At 38.6% G+C, this 20,130-nt stretch overlaps 1 protein-coding gene and 1 long non-coding RNA gene across 6 annotated transcripts in view; one reads left to right on the top strand and one right to left on the bottom strand.

The window, feature by feature from the left end:
- Window positions 1-20,130, top strand: part of CCDC141 (coiled-coil domain containing 141) — a 155,463-nt gene that overhangs the window by 102,801 nt on the left and 32,532 nt on the right. For 3 of the 5 annotated variants that reach the window (XM_039494686.1, XM_039494689.1, XM_039494690.1), the window contains exons 13-20: window positions 1,695-1,874; window positions 3,131-3,256; window positions 4,230-4,418; window positions 4,726-4,905; window positions 6,185-6,334; window positions 15,219-15,359; window positions 16,050-16,244; window positions 19,227-19,410. In XM_039494686.1, the coding sequence (XP_039350620.1) occupies window positions 1,695-1,874; window positions 3,131-3,256; window positions 4,230-4,418; window positions 4,726-4,905; window positions 6,185-6,334; window positions 15,219-15,359; window positions 16,050-16,244; window positions 19,227-19,410 (1,345 nt within the window). The remainder of the gene's footprint in view (window positions 1-1,694; window positions 1,875-3,130; window positions 3,257-4,229; window positions 4,419-4,725; window positions 4,906-6,184; window positions 6,335-15,218; window positions 15,360-16,049; window positions 16,245-19,226; window positions 19,411-20,130) is intronic. The other 2 variants (XM_039494688.1, XM_039494687.1) reach the window with 2 other exon arrangements.
- On the bottom strand, window positions 3,640-7,033 carry LOC120374669. The gene is made up of 3 exons (XR_005586203.1): window positions 6,899-7,033; window positions 4,869-4,916; window positions 3,640-3,853 (listed from the first exon to the last, which is right to left on the bottom strand). It is a non-coding gene; the product is annotated as an uncharacterized LOC120374669 (long non-coding RNA).

Here is a 20,130-nt window from a genome sequence, read left to right on the forward strand (position 1 = left end):
TGCCATCTGGGGTTGTGGAAGCACAGGGTCTCCATGCAGATAACCCTGGCCTTCTGCAGATCCCTGATCAGGTTTGTGGGCTGGCCCTAACTCCTTTTCCACTGGGGATACAGGAAACCACACCCCATTAAAGGAACAATAGGAGAGGAATTCTGTAAGGAGATCCTCATGGACATTTTCTCCCGAACCCCCTTCTTATGGGTTTCTCCAGAGGAGGAAAAGTTTCAGGCCATTGGTCTTTAAGTGAAGTGGTGACCTCCAGATTGGAGGCAGGCAATGCTTAGTTCTGTCACTGATATGCTGTGTGGTCTGAGCAAGCCTTGTTAGCCTTTTTGTTTTTGTCTCCATGCAGAAATTACAAGGGGCCAGTGAGGATGAGTATTTGTGCAATATGTTCAAACTAAGAAAGCACTAGATGAGTGCTAAGTGGTATTATGATCAATTCAACTCTCAAATCTTTTGTGAGTGTAGGCAGTGTGGTACAGTGGTGCAGGTCTGAGGCTGGGACTCAGGAGACTTGGGTTCTAGTCCTCACTCTGCTGGGTGATCTTGGGAAAGTCACTTTACTTCTTCGTGTCTCCTATCCAATCAAGTGAGAATTGCCAGCAATGGCAGACAGTCCACCTAAGAGAGGGAAAATTCTCATTTTAAATCAAGAACATTCAGCCTGGCCAGCCAGTTTGTAAAAGCTGTGCCAATCATACATGCTCTACAAGTCTGCACTGCTGACTTAGCCAAGCAAGCACAAAAAATGTTTTGTGATTAAAATAAAATAACCTTTTAGAACTGTTTTTTCAGACACATTTTACTCACATTAGCCTCTCATATTTCTATTTGTGCAATATACAATTTACTCTGCATCCACTAAGAGGCAGTCTGTACTAGTGGAAAATATGAAAATACTTTTTAGAAAAATGGATGATAGAACTGTCTCCACACAGTTTATCCTTGCTGATGTACTCTCTGATATTGCTGCCAACATGTCTTCTGCTAATGTGGTCCTAGTATATTCTTGGGGGGTATATTATAAATCTTTATCAATGTCTGATATAATTTACACACACAGCCTTCCACAGAGGAAAAATTCTGGGCTAGAGTTGTGAAAAGAGTAAAGAGAATTACCAAGTTTTCTATGATGTCACTGAGGTGAGTCCTCCAAAAAAACCCAAAGACAAAAACCCACAAGTACTGAATAAATTTGCCCCATGTTATCCCACAAGGGTTTCAGCCTGTGCAAAGGGAACAACATCTAAGGATAAGTAAATAGTTCCTCCTTCAGTCCCATTCAATCCTTTGCTGAACATTCCAATAACTGTGTGAATTAATGCCAATGTTGGTGGTTTTTCTGATGTTGAACACTGTCCATTAAGAATTGGCTTGAAGATGCCACCTGATTTTGCATGGCAATCAAGCAGTCAGAAGGCGATAATTCTTGGTCACGGCTGAACCAAAGAACCAGCCTCCCATGTCCAGTAACCACTCCCTTCAGCCACCCAGTCCTCTATAACCACTACATTTACACACACAAACAACCAGGAATTTCCAAAATGATTATGCTGGATTAGACTGATTGTTTTCTGCTCTCTTTTAATTTTTGTTGAGGGAAAAACTCTAAATTTGTTTTCTATTCTTGTAAAAAAAAAGTGTTGTTCTCTTTGGGGAAAATGAAAATGCATTTATCATTTATTTACCAGATGAATAAGAATCTTATATTAAAGTTGGAAAACGTTTTTCAAGTAACTGAAGATACTATTGACAAACTAAATAAAGAAAAGGAAGAGCTGACAGACCTGTGGACAACATGGAAGCTCCATATCAATCAAGAAAAGTCCATCAAACAACAATGTTGGAAATTTAAAGAGCAATTTAAAAAAGTAAGTGAAACATATTTGAAGATGACTGTTTTGGTAAACATTTCTGCATCATTAATAGTCTGAAATTATCACCTGTCAGTGTTTCTCTCATCACTTAATTCTGCAGATTATGCAACAGAGATCACGCTATGGACTACATCCTTTAACATCCCCAACTTTATTTTCTGCTACTGTTGAATGAAACATGCCAAAAATTCTTCCTGTTTTTTTATTGTTTTTCAATATTTAATTGGTCGTAATTTCAAATTTTGAAACAGTTTCAGCCAGCTCTGTTTGCTGCAGTAAACTGCTTGATTTTTCTAACATTTTAATTTTGTGCACACCATAAAATTCTGCTTAAGACAACATTTTGAGAATCACTGCTTTATATAGTGCATAGCATTAACTTTGGGTGTGGGAAAGGAATCTGATACCACTACTGAATTTTAAGCTTACAAATATTTTGTTGAAAGAGATATTGTTAGGAAAAAAAGTAGAATGTTTATAAATGTTATGAGTTTCTTCTTAGTTTTTTACAAGCACATTACAATTTTCTAATCATGTATTTGTATTGAAAAGAAGAGCATTTAAATTTACTTTACCAGACATCACACATTTATTTCTCTGGCATGACTGTGGCTGAACGGTTACTTCATCTGTATTAATTACTTCCAGTAAACCAAATCCTAGTTCTGTGAACAAAGCCAGAGTTAATGGGCTATGCAGTGGTTAATGAGAAAAGGATTTTCTCTAGCCCAGGGGCAGATTGCAGATTACTTCAGCAGCTATAGTGATGGGTGCAGCCTACTATGTGGCCAGTATTTCACGTTTTAGCCAGTTCATCTGACTAACTGTTTATCCACTGATACTACCAATCTAGTTATTGCTAAACCACTCTCCAAGCTCTTGCAGAGAAAGCTCTATGGGTTCCATTGTGTGTTGCTTTTCCAGCTTCCCCTCACCCTAGTGCATGTGAATCTCTCCAGCTACACTGTGCCTAGGGTCTTCAGTAGCCCTTTAGAACATCAGAGGATTTGCACTAGAGAGAGAGAGAGAGATTTATAATTTTAAAACAAATTTAGGACAGGTGACAGCTTCCTTTACATTACCTTTAGGATCTACCATTTTTATAGGTGGAATATCACTCTATGGAATTCTACTGACAGAACTTAGATGATTTTTTTAACTTTATTTACAAAAATGAGCTTTTAAATGAAATATAAATTATTTAATGCAGATAAAAATGTACGTGTGTGTTGTGTCACTATTTTTTTTAGACTACTCATAACTTAATGATTCTTGAGGAGGCTCTCAGACCTGCTGCAGCAGTTGACCTTGGGAGTAACCTTCAGATTTTTTTAGAACTACAACAAAAATTTAACCAAATGAAACAACAGTTTCAGGTGAGAAAACAGATTGGATTGGTGAGATCCAAAGTGAAAGAAAGTTCTTTGCAAATCCCTGATCCTGCAAAGAGTTACATTTACATTGAGTTCAGTGGGGCTGTGCACAGGAAAAAGTCTTTGCAGGATTACACTTTACATTTTATACTCTATATAGGGTTGTGTATGCAAACTGTTTTTTGGGGTGTGTAAACTCCTCAGAATGTCACCTACAATATTAGCTGCACATTAGGAATGATGCACAAGGAAAGGCTGGATATACAGAAGAAAGACTAGTCCAGTGCACAAGGGCAAAAAAAAGAGGACATCCCAGCTCCATGCTTGGGAGCTGCAGAACTGCTTGGGGGCTGAGGTGTTTCTGTACATGAGCTTCTTACCTCCTCCACATTACAACTCTTGATTCCAGGAAAATCTCTCTGTCTCCCATTCCTCTCATTCATACTCTGCAGGCTTGAGTCCCACCTCTCATGCCTTCCAGCCTCCAGAAGACCTCCTTGCTTCCTAGCAAAGCACCCCTATTTGCCACCTCTAAACTCCAGATCCTAGGGTGACATTCATCTGTGTGAATTCTCTAGTATCCAACGAGTTAATATCAATCTGAAAATGAGAAAGGAGTGTCAATACTACAGGAAGATCCCTTTTCATTGTATTTTGTTCCCTGCAGTTCTTGACCTTGCTAGAATCCTGAAGTACAAGGGAAATTGAAAATGTTGGGAACAAAAAACTAAATTGTCCACAGCTCGAAATGTAGACTGGTCCAGATTCTCCTAACTGTAGGAGTTTATGGATCTGAGGATTTGGTTCAGATCCATTTCTAAAAAGTTCAGGTTCATTTCTAGAATCAGAAGAACACTGAGAAGAGGATAGCATTTTTTTCTAAGATAGTTTCCCTATCACTAATTTACATTTGATGAAATAATACATGAAAAGTAATTCCTGCAAATCTGAGTAATTTATTGTGTTTATTTGCTAGCAACAAACTGCGGAGGTTGAATACACAATAAAATTATCAGAATTGCTGACCCTAAAAGGAGTTCTTGTTAAAGAAAATTCTGAGAAAGTAAGTGAGCTTGCTCATCTTCATCAGAGGATAAAAGAAAGGATGACAGAATATGATGAAATCTTCAACAAATCAGCCAAATTCCATCATGTCAAAGAACAAGTAAGTATAATAATCTTTATCCTTAAAATATATATACCTTTTTTCCTGTTGCAACTAATTTCTTTTTGTTTCTGGTACTACCTGTCATCTTTGTTTTGCCCCAAACTAAAAACATGTACCCACCTGTGGTACTGAACTGAAACTCTGGATCTGAAATCTTCTGAAATCTGGTGAGCTCAAACTCTGGATCTAAATCACAAATTCTGTGCCTCGGGCCTACCCCTACCCATTTTATTATGTTAACATATGATGGTAAGGAAGAGAATGGTATAACTTCCTTTAACAAATTATTTCAAATATATTCCAGCTGGAATGTCTCAAAAAATCAGGAGAACTGGAGATTCCTGAAACAAGTGAGATCCCTGATGATGCACACCAAGCTAGAGTCCACCTTGCTAATACTCAGGAAAAACATGCGCATATTGGACATCTATATAAACTGGCTCTTACCCTAGGAGTGGACAGCCTTTCTGCAGTGCAGCATCCTGTAAGTAATATCTGAAAGATCAGTAAATTTAGCATTGCATATAATAGCCTGAAGCATTAGAGCTATCTGACTGACTTCTAGATGTGCATACAACACATTAATGCCCTGGGGAAAAACTAATACATAGCATTAATAACTCTTCTAAAAGAGGGCAGAAAAAATAGAAAGCAAAATGGCTAAGCATTTTCACACTTAGGTTTTTAAAATGTATTTTTAATGTAGTGAATCTGATTTTGTCTGCAGATTTTTCTTTTGCATCAAACTAAAAGAAGTCTTCCACAACAGTGGAGCTTACTGTTTGCAGTCCCACTAACTTTATGAATCATTGTGGTGCAGAGAAAACATGTTTAGTTTTTTCAGAAATCTCACTATTTTGTTTTTGTTTGTTTGTTTGTTTTTTAATTATGAGTTCTGTGAATACAGTCAATATTGGAGGGAGGGGAGGGAAAATCTGCTTTCCTGCTCCCTGATATTCTTTGTGCAGGTCAGGTCCTAATAGCTGATTTCTTGACAGCTACTAAAGTATGCAAGTTTTAGACTCCTGCTACTTTTTAAAGGTGGTTTTGCATTCATATTCTTTTATAAACAAATTATGGTGAAAAAACAAACAGGGAAATATAATAAAAATGTCATCTTATTAGTAGATTCTAGCCTTCCTCCAGAGACTAATTTTCCTAGTGAAATGGGTATTGTTTTAGGAAAGCATTATTCCTTCCCAGCAAGATTGTCACTTGCCCTATATATTTGTGCAAGAGAGGAAAGGGGGCACAAAGCACTCCCATCCTCCCCCTCCACATGTTATCCACGTTACCAGTCTGCACATGGGAGGGAGGGAGCAGGATCTAAGGAGCCACTACTCCCCATAAATAGGGGAGAGGGGACTAGCCAGAACCTGGGAGACACCATAGAATCATAGAATATCAGGGTTGGAAGAGACCTCAAGAGGTCATCTAGTCCAACCCCCTGCTCAAAGCAGGACAACTCTGAACCACAGTTCCTGTCCTAGACTGTTTCTGGGGTGGTGCAGCCACGTTTCCCCTTTCTATAGGCTAGGATCAATGCCTTAATCTAGCCCTTAATGGTTAATGGTACCCATACTGGGATAGATATTCTTTCTCTGAAATAATTTTATTTTTAATTGACTACGTCTAAGATAAAGCAGAAACGTTTTCTGTATTTTAAACCATAAGCAATGTCATAAGAGTTAGGTTTTTGCTATGTTGTATAGGCAGCAGATCCAGCTCATAATTATTTCATTTTGTACTCTCTCTTTTTTTAGAACTGCTTTAATATTTCTGTAAAGACTCTACAGCAGGAGCTTGCTACACTGGAGTGTGACAGCATTAACTGGAGAACCAAAGCAGATAAGTATGAGGAGGAACTGTCACACAACTTCCAGTACTGCACAAGTAGAGAAGAGATAAATGAGGTCTGGTGAAAAGAACAGATTAAATTACTAAACGCTTTTGTGTCCTATAATGTGTGTTATGGCTTAGGTATTCCCGCAAACACCACATACATATACAGTAAAGTTGATTTTCATCTTACCAGCAGCTCTTGATCCACATACAAGCAGTAAAATGTATGGCCTATGTTTAAAATCCAAGCCTGTATTCAAATCTACATGAAGTTACCATGCTGACATTGATGGCTTTCACACAAAAAAAGAGGGATGCAAATATAGCAGCTGCACTTTCTCAGGTTCAGATGTGCAGCATAGCTCTTATCTAAATCTGGTTCAGTTCAGTGCTTGGGTTTATAAATGTCTTTAAAAAAAAGCCTCAAACAAATGCAGTATTTTATGTATCATGTAGCTGTACTGCTGTTCCTCATGTTAAAAAGAATTATTGGTATTATAATTAGAGGTTTAAATGTGACTTGCAAAGGATTTTTTAAATGATTTTTACCACCCCCTCCTTTTTTAATTATGTATAAACAAGACCAGAAGGCATTCATTAAAAAAGACAAAACAAAACACTTAGTCATTTTTTACTTTAGAAATATCAGAATGTCAAATCTGATCTTCCCTGAGGAATTTTGGGGGTCTCAGCTATGTGGTTCGACACCTTAAATTGCAGCAGTGTTGAGACTTTAACAGGACATCCTTTCAGCCAAGCATTCATTAGGCACTGAAGTTAAACCAAAACATAGAAAGAAAAAGAAAAAAAAAACATTAACCGGTCTGACTAAAAGTCACTTAGCCTATCAGTTGATCCATTTGCAATCTTTATCTCTCGTGATAGCAGAATGTCACTATTTTGCCAGTCACCAGAGCATTGTCCAGGGTAGAAATATCTTGGATTTTCAGGGCTTTGGAGCAGAGCCTGGAGCAGGAGCACGGAGCAGCTCCGGAGCAGTGGAGCTGCAGGTTTTTGCCTGCAGCTGGAGCGGAGCCGGAGCACAGCTCCAAAGCCTTGTTTTGAATGTAAAAAGCAAATTTTCATTACTTTATTTTATTTTAATTTTTAACAAAACCTTTAGGTTTTCATTATACTCCACAAAGAAACTAAAGGGACATAAGATCCATGTATTTTCCCCTGGCAGGTCACCTTTAACTGAGTCAACAAACAAATGTAAGGTTCACATTTCCAGTGTGCTATATTACAGTTAGCTCTCTTAAAATAACATACATGCTGCTTTGAAAACTTTTATGCTGTGTTCAGTTCTGGGCACCCTACTTAGATTGTAAGCTCCTTGTGGCAGAGGCCCAGCTCTTTGTTATGTTTGTACAGCACCTAGCATAATAGGGTCCTATTCCATGGTTAGGGCTCCTAGACACTATGGTAATACAAATACTACTAATAAATAATAACAATAAAATATCCTTGCATATTTAGCAGAAATAGTGGTTCAGTTATAAACAACAGAAATGAATAGAGGTTTGATAGATTGAAAGGACTGTTTAGTTTAAACTGAGAATGAATAAGAAGGGACAAGAAAGAGTATACATACTAATGAATGGTATAGAGAAGATAAATGGGGCACTCATATTTACCCTGTTCTCATCAAACAGGAACACGGTAACATTTAAAACCAATGAATGAAAAATCTCTCTGATACAACACATTACGGAGGTCAAGAAGGTTAGGATTTTAAAAATGAGTTAGTGACTTAATGTAGATAATGAGAACATCCACAGTTTGTTGGGTAGCAGTCAAAGCAAAAATCAAAATTAGAAAGAAATTGACATAGGTTGAAATAGGTTAATTGAAATAGGTTAATCCATAATTGTCTATTAAAGGGAATCTTGTACATTTCTCAGAAGGGCTATTGAAAATTTTCCATTGAACTGTTTGTCAGCAGAATATTGGGGTTTTGATTAAACAGGTTTTTTGTTCGTTTTTTGTTTTGTTTTGTTTTAAACGTCCACTTTTCAGGGAGAATTTCAGTGTTATTGAAAAACTGAATGCCCTCAAACTGAAATATTTTGATTCTGAAGTAGCACTGTGGTGCCTCATAATAGTTGTAGTTCGGGTGCCTCATGCTCCCAGTCTCTTCTGTGGGTCAGGTTCCCCCCTGGACTACATCCCCCATGATACACTGCAGCCAACTGCCAGTATGAACCACCTCTCTCCATAATGGGGCAGGGGAAACTGGGGTACATCATGGGAGATGTAGTCTGACCAGGGAGCCCATCCTAGAGAGGAGAATGACAGCACAAAGCATTGCAGCAGCATTTCTCAAGCAAAATATTTCAGTCAAAATATTTCTGATTTCACTTTTCTGCTGAAAACTGAAAATTATCTGCAGGGGGAAAAAAAGCATTTCCCAACCAGCTCTGCATCTAAGACCAGCCAGAGACAGGTTATTGGACTAGATGGACTTCTGGTTCCATTCCTATGTTCCTAGGATTCTGCAGTGATCACAGTAATGGCAGAGGGGATGTGATTCCCTGCTAAGTAAAATGATATTTCTATTTATTTACTCTTTGGATTACCCAGAGAGAGCATGAGCAAGTGAGAAATTACTTTCACGCTCCTCTGTCCCCAAAACCTAAATGAAATAAATGTCAGTGCACTTGTTACTCACCAATACTCTTGAGCAGCTGCTTTGCAAAATACAGTCAACCCATTAGATTCTCAGTCCTAATGGAAGCCCCCTATCAAAATAATTACATGGTATATTTTCAATTAAGGCATAAAAGTAGCTGGCTGACTGGGTTAATGCCTATGACCCAATAGCCTAACTGAATGTTGTATTTAATATAACTGAAATAATGCTAAATAGCCCCTTTCATGCCTTTGTCGTTAATTAGTTTCCATTTCCATTATTAGCACAGAGGATGTTTCTGTTCAAATGCTTAGATAATTGTACCTGAATACATGTTAATCCATTGCCACTTTTCTTCATTAAACGTTTAAAACTAAAACTACATAGATACCAAGGAAATTGATTACACTGAATTAGTTCAAGAAGGTAAAAGTTATGAGTTTGTTCTTAAGAGTTTTAAAATAGTGCAATTAATTATTTTAAAATGTATTTATTAAACATTAGTAATGAGGCTGATATTATTCTTAACAACAAGTACACATATTACAAATAATAGTTCCTTTGCCACCTACCACATGTAAGCCAGTAAACATTTCACTTCATCTGTCAGTCGCAGGAAGCAGTTGTTAGTGCCTGTCAAACAGTACACTAACAGCAACCAGGTAACCTAATTATTTGCAGTTTACCAATCAGCAACACTAAATTTCATATGTAAATTCAAAACAGTTTGTGATCAGCAATTTTAGACTCTATTGTAAACACTTATGCACATGCTTAACTTTAGTGTGACAAGTTTAACCATGTGTGTAAAGCACGTGCCATAAGTGTTTCCAGGATCAGGGACTTATTGGTATCTGAAAGTGCTGTATTCAGATCAGACACAATAGGTTTTTGTTTTGTTTTGTTTTGTGTGTGTGTGTGTGGGGGGGAATTAAGACTCTGGTCTACTGGTAAAGGATCAATGTTTCTCTATGTTCAGATGTGTAAAACCAGATGTGCAACAGTCTGGCAGACAAAACAAAGAAATGTGTGTCTTTTTTGTTACTTTTAAAAGAGCGCTTGCAAAGACAAAAACAAGAGCTCATGCCCTGTAAGCCTTTGTAATGTTTGAACAGGGCTGGCTCCAGGCACCAGCTGAGCAAGCTCGTGCTTGGGGCGGCAGATTCTAAGAGGCGGCATTCCGCCCAATCCTAGGGTGGCACAGCCACCCCCCCCCTTTTTTTTTTTTTTTGGTTCGCCGCTCCGGCCTCCCTGCACCCTGGTGGGTTTTTTTTGTTTGTTTGTTTTTCTTTTGTTTCGCCAATGACTTTCAGTGCGCCACTGTAGGGGGCAGCGGCGCGGAGGAGGGGAACGTCCTGCTGGGAGCAGGCTGCGCGCTCCATCTGCCCCAGCCGGTGCCAGGTCTGCAGCAAGCCTGGCAGCCCACGTCCTTCCCTCCCCACCGACTAACGACTTTCAATTCATGTGCAGGCGGGAGTGGCATGGAGCCCTCCCGGCAGGCAGTGCGGCGGGAGGGGCCGAGCGGTGAGCGTCCTGGCTGAAGGAAGCCCTGGCCTCCCCCTTTCTCTCTCTCCCACCCTGCTAGCCGGGGCGCGCACTCCGCTGCCCGGGGCATGTTGTAGCGCAGGGAGTCCCACTAGCCAGAGTGCAGCTGCCGCCCGCCCAGAGGCTCGCCAGCGCAGCCGGGGGAGGCAGCCGCGAGCCACCAAGTAAGTGGCACCGAAAGTTTGCACCCTGGGGGTTTTTTTGGTTTTGTTTTGTTTTTGGTTCACCACTCTGGCCTCCCTGCACCCTGGTTGGTTTTTTTTGTTTGTTTTTGTTTTGTTTGCTTGGAGTGGCAAAAAAGCCAGAGCCGGCCCTGTGTCTGAAGCAGGTGTCAAGGTCTTTTATCCCTCTTATCTGCCTACGTGAGCTACCTGCATCACTGGTCTGTGCACAAGAAGGGGACACAGCCCCTACAGGGCTACTGCTCCTCTTTCTACACAGGGGGGCAGCGAAAGGATACAGGTGGAGCTTTTCCTTGTCTCCACACTTCCCAAGTGCATCAGCCAGTATAGTTGAGCCAGTCCAGACGAGGGGGTAAGTTGTGTTAGGTATGGGGCTACCGTGAACAAAGGAGAGCCAGGGTCTGTATTGTGACTCACTGATATGCTTCTAGGATAGTGCAACTGTGTGCTGCCCTTACTCAGGCCTTGTGATAAGTCCAGGATCTAGCCCTGTGTTTAACTAATGCACATGAAATAAAAAATGACTTAATTCTTTTTTGCAAATTGCCCTTTGCAACAAAAAGACCTTTTGCAGCTGGGAATAATTTTGCAAACCACCTTGCAGATAATCTGTACCATAATGTATCTTGAACTGAGCCTCAGCCCTCCCCAAGCCCCCACCTTGTTATATTCCTCAGATATACAGGGAGGTATACTTTGGTGCTTGGGGCTCAATCCTACAAGGTGCTGAGCACTCCTGAGGGGTACTGAGCACCCTCAATTCCTCGTGAAGTCAGTGGGAGTTGAGGGTTCTCAGCACCTTGCCTACTTGACAAGATCCCAGTGCTAATGTCATAACCAGTGGTAAATTGAAGGGCATCTTTTTCCTCTCCCCACCTTCCAGCCAGCTTTGCTTCTATTTGTTCCTTTGTCTCTAGCCCTTTGAAAATCTCTTTTCAGCCACCTTCCCCTCTTGCCTATTTTCATACCCAGACTCCAGGAGGTTATGTGGGAGTGAAAAAGAGAGGGGAATGCCTCATTGAAGTGCCGCCGGAAGAATCTTGGATATGAATGAAAAATGTTTTTCTTAAACTTTGCAGTTAACAAGGACATTTTAAAAGCAGCTTTATACCTTGCTTTTAGTGTTTGTTTTGTGCTTCTTGTGTGATAAGTCTTAGCAAGTGGAAGCAGCCATCCCCCTCCTCCACCATCATTCTCCACCTATGACACAGGAGACTATAGTTAGGAACAGCTGCATGAATAAAGACTATGAGACTATGGTCAGATCACTATGTGATAAAGTTCCATTAAACCAGGAGGGTGAAATCATGTAGGTATTTGGAGGAAAAGTTCTTTTAGCAATTTCACATTGCATTGTGCAGTAAATGGGTGAAGAAATGAGATAAGGTTAGATTTCTCTGCTTCTGAATATTCAGAGCTGTATACTGCCCTCAGTGAGAGCATGCAGTTGCTGATGTCAGTAGTAGTTATTTGCATGCGTCGATGGGGAACAGTGTATGGTCCTGAGTTTGAGCTGGTTTTCCACCAAGCCTGAGAGAGAAGAGTGACAGCAGCTGCAGACCTTTGACACATGAACCATCTTATGTGAAACAAGACGATCTCATTTCACATACCCATAGTGCTATGAAGAAAGCCTCTGCTCTTATAAATGATTAGTAGTGTATGGTTATAAGCTCTGAAAGTAAACCAAATAAACTCTTACTCATCTATATGTCAGTCCTGGGATTTTCCTCAAAATTAGATTTAAAATGAAGATTTTGTATTTTGAAGACAAAATGTCAGTCCATACACCTGCCTTTATTAACATGGTGCTTTACCATTAGGAGGGATGAACAGCTTAACTAATTGGAGATCACACAATGATAGAATTCCCTTCCTTTCTCTCAGATTGAGTCAATGCCATCTGTCTGTGCATTGCTGATATCATGTGCTAGCTGAGAATTTTATCCTCCTAGATTAAATGCAAATGAAAAATATGTCCCTTGGTAGATTAACATTAGTAAGTAATAATAATGTATGAGTAGCCACTGTGCTTACCGTAACTACAAAACAGGCATTCATTACTCTTTGGATTTTGAATATATGTCTGACTGACTCTTAAATACACAAAAACTCACACATGTTAAATTGGGGGCCTGATCCTGAGCCCTCGGATACTACACAAGTGAATAAAGTTACTCTCCAGTATAAGTGTTTGTAGGAACAGATCAGGCCCTAGATCATTAAGATGTATAAAATTCATTTACCAATCTACTTTGTATCACTTGGTTAAGATAAAAATCACTTTAAAACAGTTTATTTCATACAGCCATAGTGTACAAGATCTTACAAAAGCAAAAGTCTTTAATCTGTGAGGATATATGAAGTTTGGGGTGGGAGGATCCCCCCATTTAAAAAAAAATTAAATTCTTTTATGTTCTTCCATTTTAGATTTTTTGTATTAATTACACATTGTTAGAATTTTTTATTTCAAAATTAAATTTTAGTTCTAATAATGTCTTTTATAAGGTACCATAAATATATTTTAAGCAGTCTTCTTATAATTATAATAGCACATCATAAATAGAAATGGTTCAGTCATGTCTCTTGTGGTCTATCCCTTAAAAACTTTTTTTTAAGTTATTTGTTTAGTAAATATGCAAAAAAAACCTTTTAGCAGTTATAAATAAATCAGAGAACTATATAAGATTCAAGGAAAAATAACTCTGAACCAATAAAAAATATTAGTGGAATTCAACAAAATATTCGATGTGCTAATCTCACTGAATATATAGGGTAAGTTGTTATATAGGGAAACAAAGAGGATTGTGCAAAGCCCCAAATATGTTTTATAACAAAGCATTTTAAAATGAATCCAAAGCAACACTGATAACAAAGTAAAAATAAATATATAAATAAAACCATAACAGGCCTATACAACCATATGCTATGGTAATGAGCACTGTTTACAAATTAAATTGATGATATAATATACTATGCATGATTTTTGTGCATATTTAAATCATATTAACAAAAAATAATTGTTTCTGGTTGAACCAAAACTGAATATTTTTTGTTTTTCCTCACGTAAACAAAAATGTTTTGCATAGAACAAAGCCTTTTGTTTGGGTTTAAATGAATTTTTTTTCGTTTTGTTTTGTTTTTCAGGTGTGTTTTATCCTTTAAAAAATAAACAAATCTAGCTAAGTTTCAAAATGAAACATTGCTTTAAAAGTCAAAATGTGTCATTTAGAAAATGTTGAAATGAACCATTTGAACTATTTCAGTTCCCCCACCCCTCATTTTGTATTTGGCTAAAACTATTTGCCAAATTCTCAGATTGTTTTGGTCACCCTGAAACTGCAATTTTTTGGCAAATAAACTATGGGTCTGAAAAATTTCACCAAAGCTCCAGCGCTGACACAACATTAAGCCTCAATCCTGAAAAGAGTTATGAACATCTTTACACACTGTTAGTCCCATTGAAGACAATCAAACTACTCACTGTGTATAAAATTAAGCACATGTGTAGCTCTTCGCAGGATCAGAGCCTTAAATGTTACCTTCCTTATTACACAGCTAATACACTGCCTACAACTGCACTAATATTCTGATTATGTAACACAGATACTTGTTAATGCTTGTTTTTTCTAAAATGAACTTTATACAAAAAATTATTCTTATTAGGGAACCTGATGCCTAGAGAAAATCTCCCAAAGTATCCCCAAACAAATGGATTAAGTGGTTGTTCCACATTTATTAAAGTACCTTTCCTGTTAACTAATTTTTGTCTCTCCCATGAGTGGTTGCTGAAGACTTGAATTCATAGTATAATGATCATGTCATATCTTTAAAACACTAAGGTGATACAAACTAAATCAAATTTTGTAGGGGAAAGTCACAATGGGTGAAATTCATCCAAGCCTCGGTAGACTATTTATCCAGGAACTAAGAAGAATTGTACAGTATGAAACTCATGTCCCTCAACATGTGGGCAGGTCATGGGATTTACAGCACCTCCATGGCCACTACTTCAGCCTATGAATTGGAATATCAGACAAAATTCCTCTGCATACCTCATATGGGTGAAATTCTGGCCTCGTTGAAGTCAATGGAGTTTTGGGGCCAGGATTTAACCCTAAGCAAGTATCCACTGGCTCCTACCCTGACCAAACCATCCCTTTCTCTGCTAGCTGACTCATAGACTCCTTCAATATACAGAAGGTGCAAAGTATCCCTTATGCAATTGTTCTCATGCCTTCCATGCCCACAGGGCTTAAGTGGTATGTAGGGCTTTATGCTGGCCATAGGCAGTTAAGCACATTTTTCTCATTAGAAGAATGCTTATATTACAGGTATATTTTCAAGGATTTATATGTAATATTGTTAAATTTTCATTCAGCAAGATTTTTCCACTACTGAAAAGAAACATTGACTTGTAGTTTTACCTGCTGAGGAACGGAAGGCACAAAGATTCCTTTATGGTCTATAGTGTTTTTAATCCCCAGGAGAAGCTCTGAATGTTCCTGTTGTAGTTTGTTAAATGGCTGCTAAGACAAACTATCTTAAAATGTGCTCTGGTGTTTCTTATTGAAAAATATGCTAATTTTCTTACAGCTCAGAGAGTCATTTAAAGATCTGAAAAAGAAATTCAACAATCTGAAATTTAACTATACCAAGAAAACAGAAAAAGCTCGAAATCTGAAAGTTCTTAAGATTCAGATTCAGCAGGTTGAAATGTATGCTGAAAAAATGCAGGTAATAACATTAGAAGTTATGGGCTTGATGTAGGTGTTACGGGGTGAAATAGTTTGTCTTCTGTTAAGAAGGAGGTTGGACTATGTGATTTTGGCCTTCCAATCTATGAATAACAACATACAATGTGTACACCAGTTTCTGACATTTATACTGGTGTAAAAAGAGAGTTACTTCTATCTCTTCAAATCAGTGGAATCACTCCGGATTTGCACTGATGTTACTGACATAAGATTCTTGACCTGTATGTTGAAATTAATACTGTAGAAGTTAACAGAATATGCTTTTAAAAAAAATAACTTGTTTTTAGTCAAAATGAGAAGCTAAAATTCTTCCTTTGTCCTTTTTCTAGATACCATCTAGATCTTTCTATTCGAGGGCAAATAATAAGAGCCTATCTTTTATGGCTAGGAAGATCTATTTCTTTTAAAGTTAAAAAGTTGGAAATGTTTAACTCAATTTACCTTTAGAGAGATGTGTGCTTTTTCCATTGACTGTAGTAGGAATTGTCCATGCCCATCTAAGGGTAGAGTCTTCTGTCTTTGCTTTTGAAAATGTATAATGTTCTTAACTGTAGTTTTTAGATAACAGGCTATGAAGGGAGGTTTGCACATTTTCCCTACTGTTCAATTTCTAAAAACATCCATGACCTTTCTGTCATAATTGTTAACAAGAGTTCACCTTTCAAAATAGATTCTGAGAAAGAAGATGGATAATTTAGAGAAGAAAGTTACTGGCTATGTAATAAATCATCCTGATGGTAAAGCTGGTGTCCTCTTGGAGTCAGTCAACGAGTTACAGAAACAGCTGAGTGAATTTGGCAGAGTTGTGGAGGATTACAAGCAAAATTTGGATCGTATTGAGCATCTGCAGCAGATGATGGAAGAGGTATTAATAAAACCTGAAATCCACTCTGTAGCTCTGATAAGGGGCCAGTATGGGGCCTGCAAGGGGAGGGAAAACCGTACTCCTCTATAGTTAGACTTTGTGCCATTAATCTTTTTGGACCCATAAGTCCCTGCACTGCCTTTGTGAAGACACCTTGGAGTTTTTGGGGGGATATGTTTAACTCACCCACCTTCACTTCTGGGGCTGCAACACAGACTTCTGTAGCTGCTGTTCCAACAAACTGGATTTACAGCTTCAGTTCCACACATCCTACCCTGGGCTCCTTGAACAATGGATCTGCATAAAGTAGGGTGATTTCTTTGTGATACTATTTCCCAACATCTCCACGTAATTGGAGATGTAGCACTGTTCTGATTGGTTCTCCCCAGCTCGGAGGGACAGATTTCTCTATATCCTAATCAGAGAGACAATGGAGAGGTTACTCAAGGTTGTGATATTGCTCATATGCAATTGTCCCTTTTGTAATATGTCGATGCCACAGAATCAGGATGGAATTAAAGCATAGGCACGGAGGCTGCTCTAGCTATAGGCAAGGTAGGCAGCAGCAAGGACAGCAGATTTCTGGGCAGCTGTGATCCCATGTGCCAAGTCGTAATGCCATGTGCTCAAATTTCACCCCACCATCCATCCATCCATCATGACAGAGGGGCAGTCAAGCCAGATTTGAGTGGTGAGGAGGGACGATACACTGAAGTGTTGTGTAGGGCGGCAGAGTGCCTTGAGTGGCCTCTGCATGAGCACTATAAGTCCATTCCTAGAACCAGCTCCTGGAGTCACAAAATCAGAACTCAACCTTCATTTTAAAAAAACAACAACTGCTTGTAGGCATTATGGATGCAAAGAAAAACTTGAAATTCTGACCTGTTTGTAACTGATGCCTGTCTAAGTTTGCAGAGAGTCTGAAACATTAGTTCCAAAGCTCTGAACTGCTTCATTTGTCTTAACTCTGAAACTTGCTGGCAAGAAGAGAAGGGGTCGTGATTCCTGTATAGGGCCACGGCACAGGTGTGGGGCCATTGGGGAGTCCCTGTGGGTTGTGCTTTGGGCCCTGGATTGAATTAGTTTGGCCATTAATGTATTGGTTGGTTTGTTTCATGTGTATAGCCTTTAAGCAGCAACTGCAACCTAAGAAAAATATTTTAGTTAGAGCAAAACAGACTTCACTGGTGATATGTTTAGCATCTAAAAAGAGCTGCACGCAGCTGAAAATCAGAATTTTCCCAAGATCTAACTCCTAAACATTCAGATAAACAGAATTAGTAAGACCACCTCCAGTAGCACTGTCCAATGACTTCCAGTAGTATTACATCTGTCACTTAATAAATTGACTTGTCTTGTTCTGATGGAAAATAGTAAATTGTCAGAGCATCCTACATATCTTAGTTTCATTAATGCTATTTGTCCACTCCCTCCTTCATGTAAGAACAAAGTTTCCATCAATAAGTGATAATCACAGTGACTCAGACTATTCTGGAACATACATTTGATTATGTTTTCCACAATGTATTCCAGTGCACAACAAAAAGCGACACATGTTCCACAAATCAACACATTACTTTTGCCTGCCAGTCACTGTGAACTGTCTGTGTGGTTTGTAAAGCTGCAAAATGAAATCAGGTTTAAAAATTCAAATCTGTAGTGGTTAAAACAGACTACTTTAAATTGCTAAATCAGCTAAATATATGATTTCCTCCCCTCCACCCGCCCCTGGAAACCTCAAATCCACAACAGCATTTCATTTACTACCCTTCTGGAGAATTCTAAAATTGCACTGTAAAATAGCTAAAATAGGCTCCATAAGGTAGTGTTGAACGTTTTTTAAAGACAAATTTCTAGCAGCATTTTGCTCTTCTGTTCATCAAGCACATTCCTATCATCATGGTCATTTATTTTTAGCAATAAAGCTGTTTCAGTTCTTCATTCTAATCTAAATGCGTGACTGATAACTTTCCTTCATGACAGATCAAAATGTTAAGCCTTGGACAAAACAATTTCCTCACTGTCAATAAACATTCCCAAAATCCAGTTCATTCCTGAGGAGGTGAACAATTTGGCAGCAGTTGTGCAATTATATTTGTTCAGTCCCCCACTCCTTGGAAAGAGCTGGAATTTCCCAATGCTAAACTTTAAAGAATGATTTTATTCTGAAAAAGTGTTTTGTAATTATTCTTTTTTACTGAACTGTAAAAATAGCACCACCTCACTCAACAGATTTTTGACTCGTGTATGCAGAGTCATCAGTTCTGATCTTAATGACCAAAAAAGTTAGTGAATTTTATGCCTGCTAGCCTTGCAGAGCTAACACAGCTAAGACTGAGTGAACACCAGATCCTGTTCCCCTTTGTGCATTATCACTCTAAATTGTTCACTGAGGATGTGCTCTAAAGCCCACTGAGCTCAATAGAAAGACCTTCAATGATTTCTGAGGGCATTAGATCAAGTTGTAATTTCCAGTGCGTTAAATCTGTGCAACCTCATAGAAGACCTTGGGTTTCACAGATGTAACTGAAGTCATAGTTTGAAGTCCATCGAGTTATAACAGGTGTAACTGAGGGTTTGATTTGTCCTGCAGAATTTCTACTGATGCATAAGAGTACAGACTTGGTTCCCAGCCCAAACTGAGGTTCGAAAGGTAGTAACTAAAAAGGATATAATTTTGCTTGTAAAGAGAGTGCATTTGTATGGAGACCAATGCAACCTAACAGAAAATTCATCAACTCTTGATTGTAGGAATAATATTGCAAATGAGTTATCATTCATCAGGTTATGCTGTCACCACAGATTTTCTGAACATTATTTGTGTCACTTCTCATCTTTCCTGATGTTATTCAAAGACACACAAGATTAGGACAAACCTACTGCACCAAAAGCTCTTATTGTCAATATTTGTTTCATTTTTATAAATCTTTGTTGTATCCATTTCTTAAATGCTATGGTTTTTCCCTCTCCAATACATGCCAGTGTCAGTTTTGGTATGAAGAAGCAAGTGCTACAGTCGTTAGAGTTGGGAAGTATTCTGCAGAGTGTAAAACGAGGGAAGCAGTGGCAATTCTCTACAAGCAATTCAATAAATTTATCAAGCCTATGGTGCCTCAACAAGAGGAAAGAATTCAGCAGATTACTGACCTCGCTAAACACTTATATGGTAATGACTCCCTTAAGGTGCCTAGTGATGTGCTGTTGACCAAATGCAAACAGTTTGGGACAGGAGAAAGCAAGGGCTTGTTTAATTCCTACATTTATTTCTTTAAAAAAAAAAATCCCATGAGGTTAAAATCAAATGCTGTTTTAAGATATTGATCGGGCAGCTGTTTCTAGAAGTATCCAATTATCTAGAAGCCACCACTGCTGCTGCTCTGAAAGGAACGAAGTATAAATACCATCTCTCTCTCTCTCAGGTGTGCATGGGCCAGTGGCCCACATGAGCCCCTTCCATTCAGCCCTTTGCTCAAGCAATTGCTCTTCTTTTCCTTCCCTACTTAACCCAAAGGAGAGGGGGAGCCTTAAAGTAGCCATAACTGCTGTTCTTCACACTGGCTAGAGAAAGCCCTCCACCTTTAAGGTTGTGGGGAGCACAATGTTCTGAGGCTGAGAAATACGAGATGTTGCAGAACTAAGGGTTAAAAAACATAAATCAGAATTTAAGTTCTGGAAAGTTCATTGGCCATTTGCTTTTCCATCTGCACTCTGAGTTACCCTGAAGTCTAAATTAAATCTCCTTGAAGTTTTTATGAGATTAGAATTAAGACTTTATGGTTAACTGTGTTTTGTAACTGGAAAATCTATGAAGTTGAAGTATTTTATAGCTATAGATTTGGAGCTGAATGAATATTTTACATTAACACTCTTTATAACTAGGGGTATT

The sequence above is a fragment of the Mauremys reevesii genome, linkage group 11 (genome assembly GCF_016161935.1).
Source record: "Mauremys reevesii isolate NIE-2019 linkage group 11, ASM1616193v1, whole genome shotgun sequence".
Lineage (NCBI taxonomy): Eukaryota > Metazoa > Chordata > Testudines > Geoemydidae > Mauremys > Mauremys reevesii.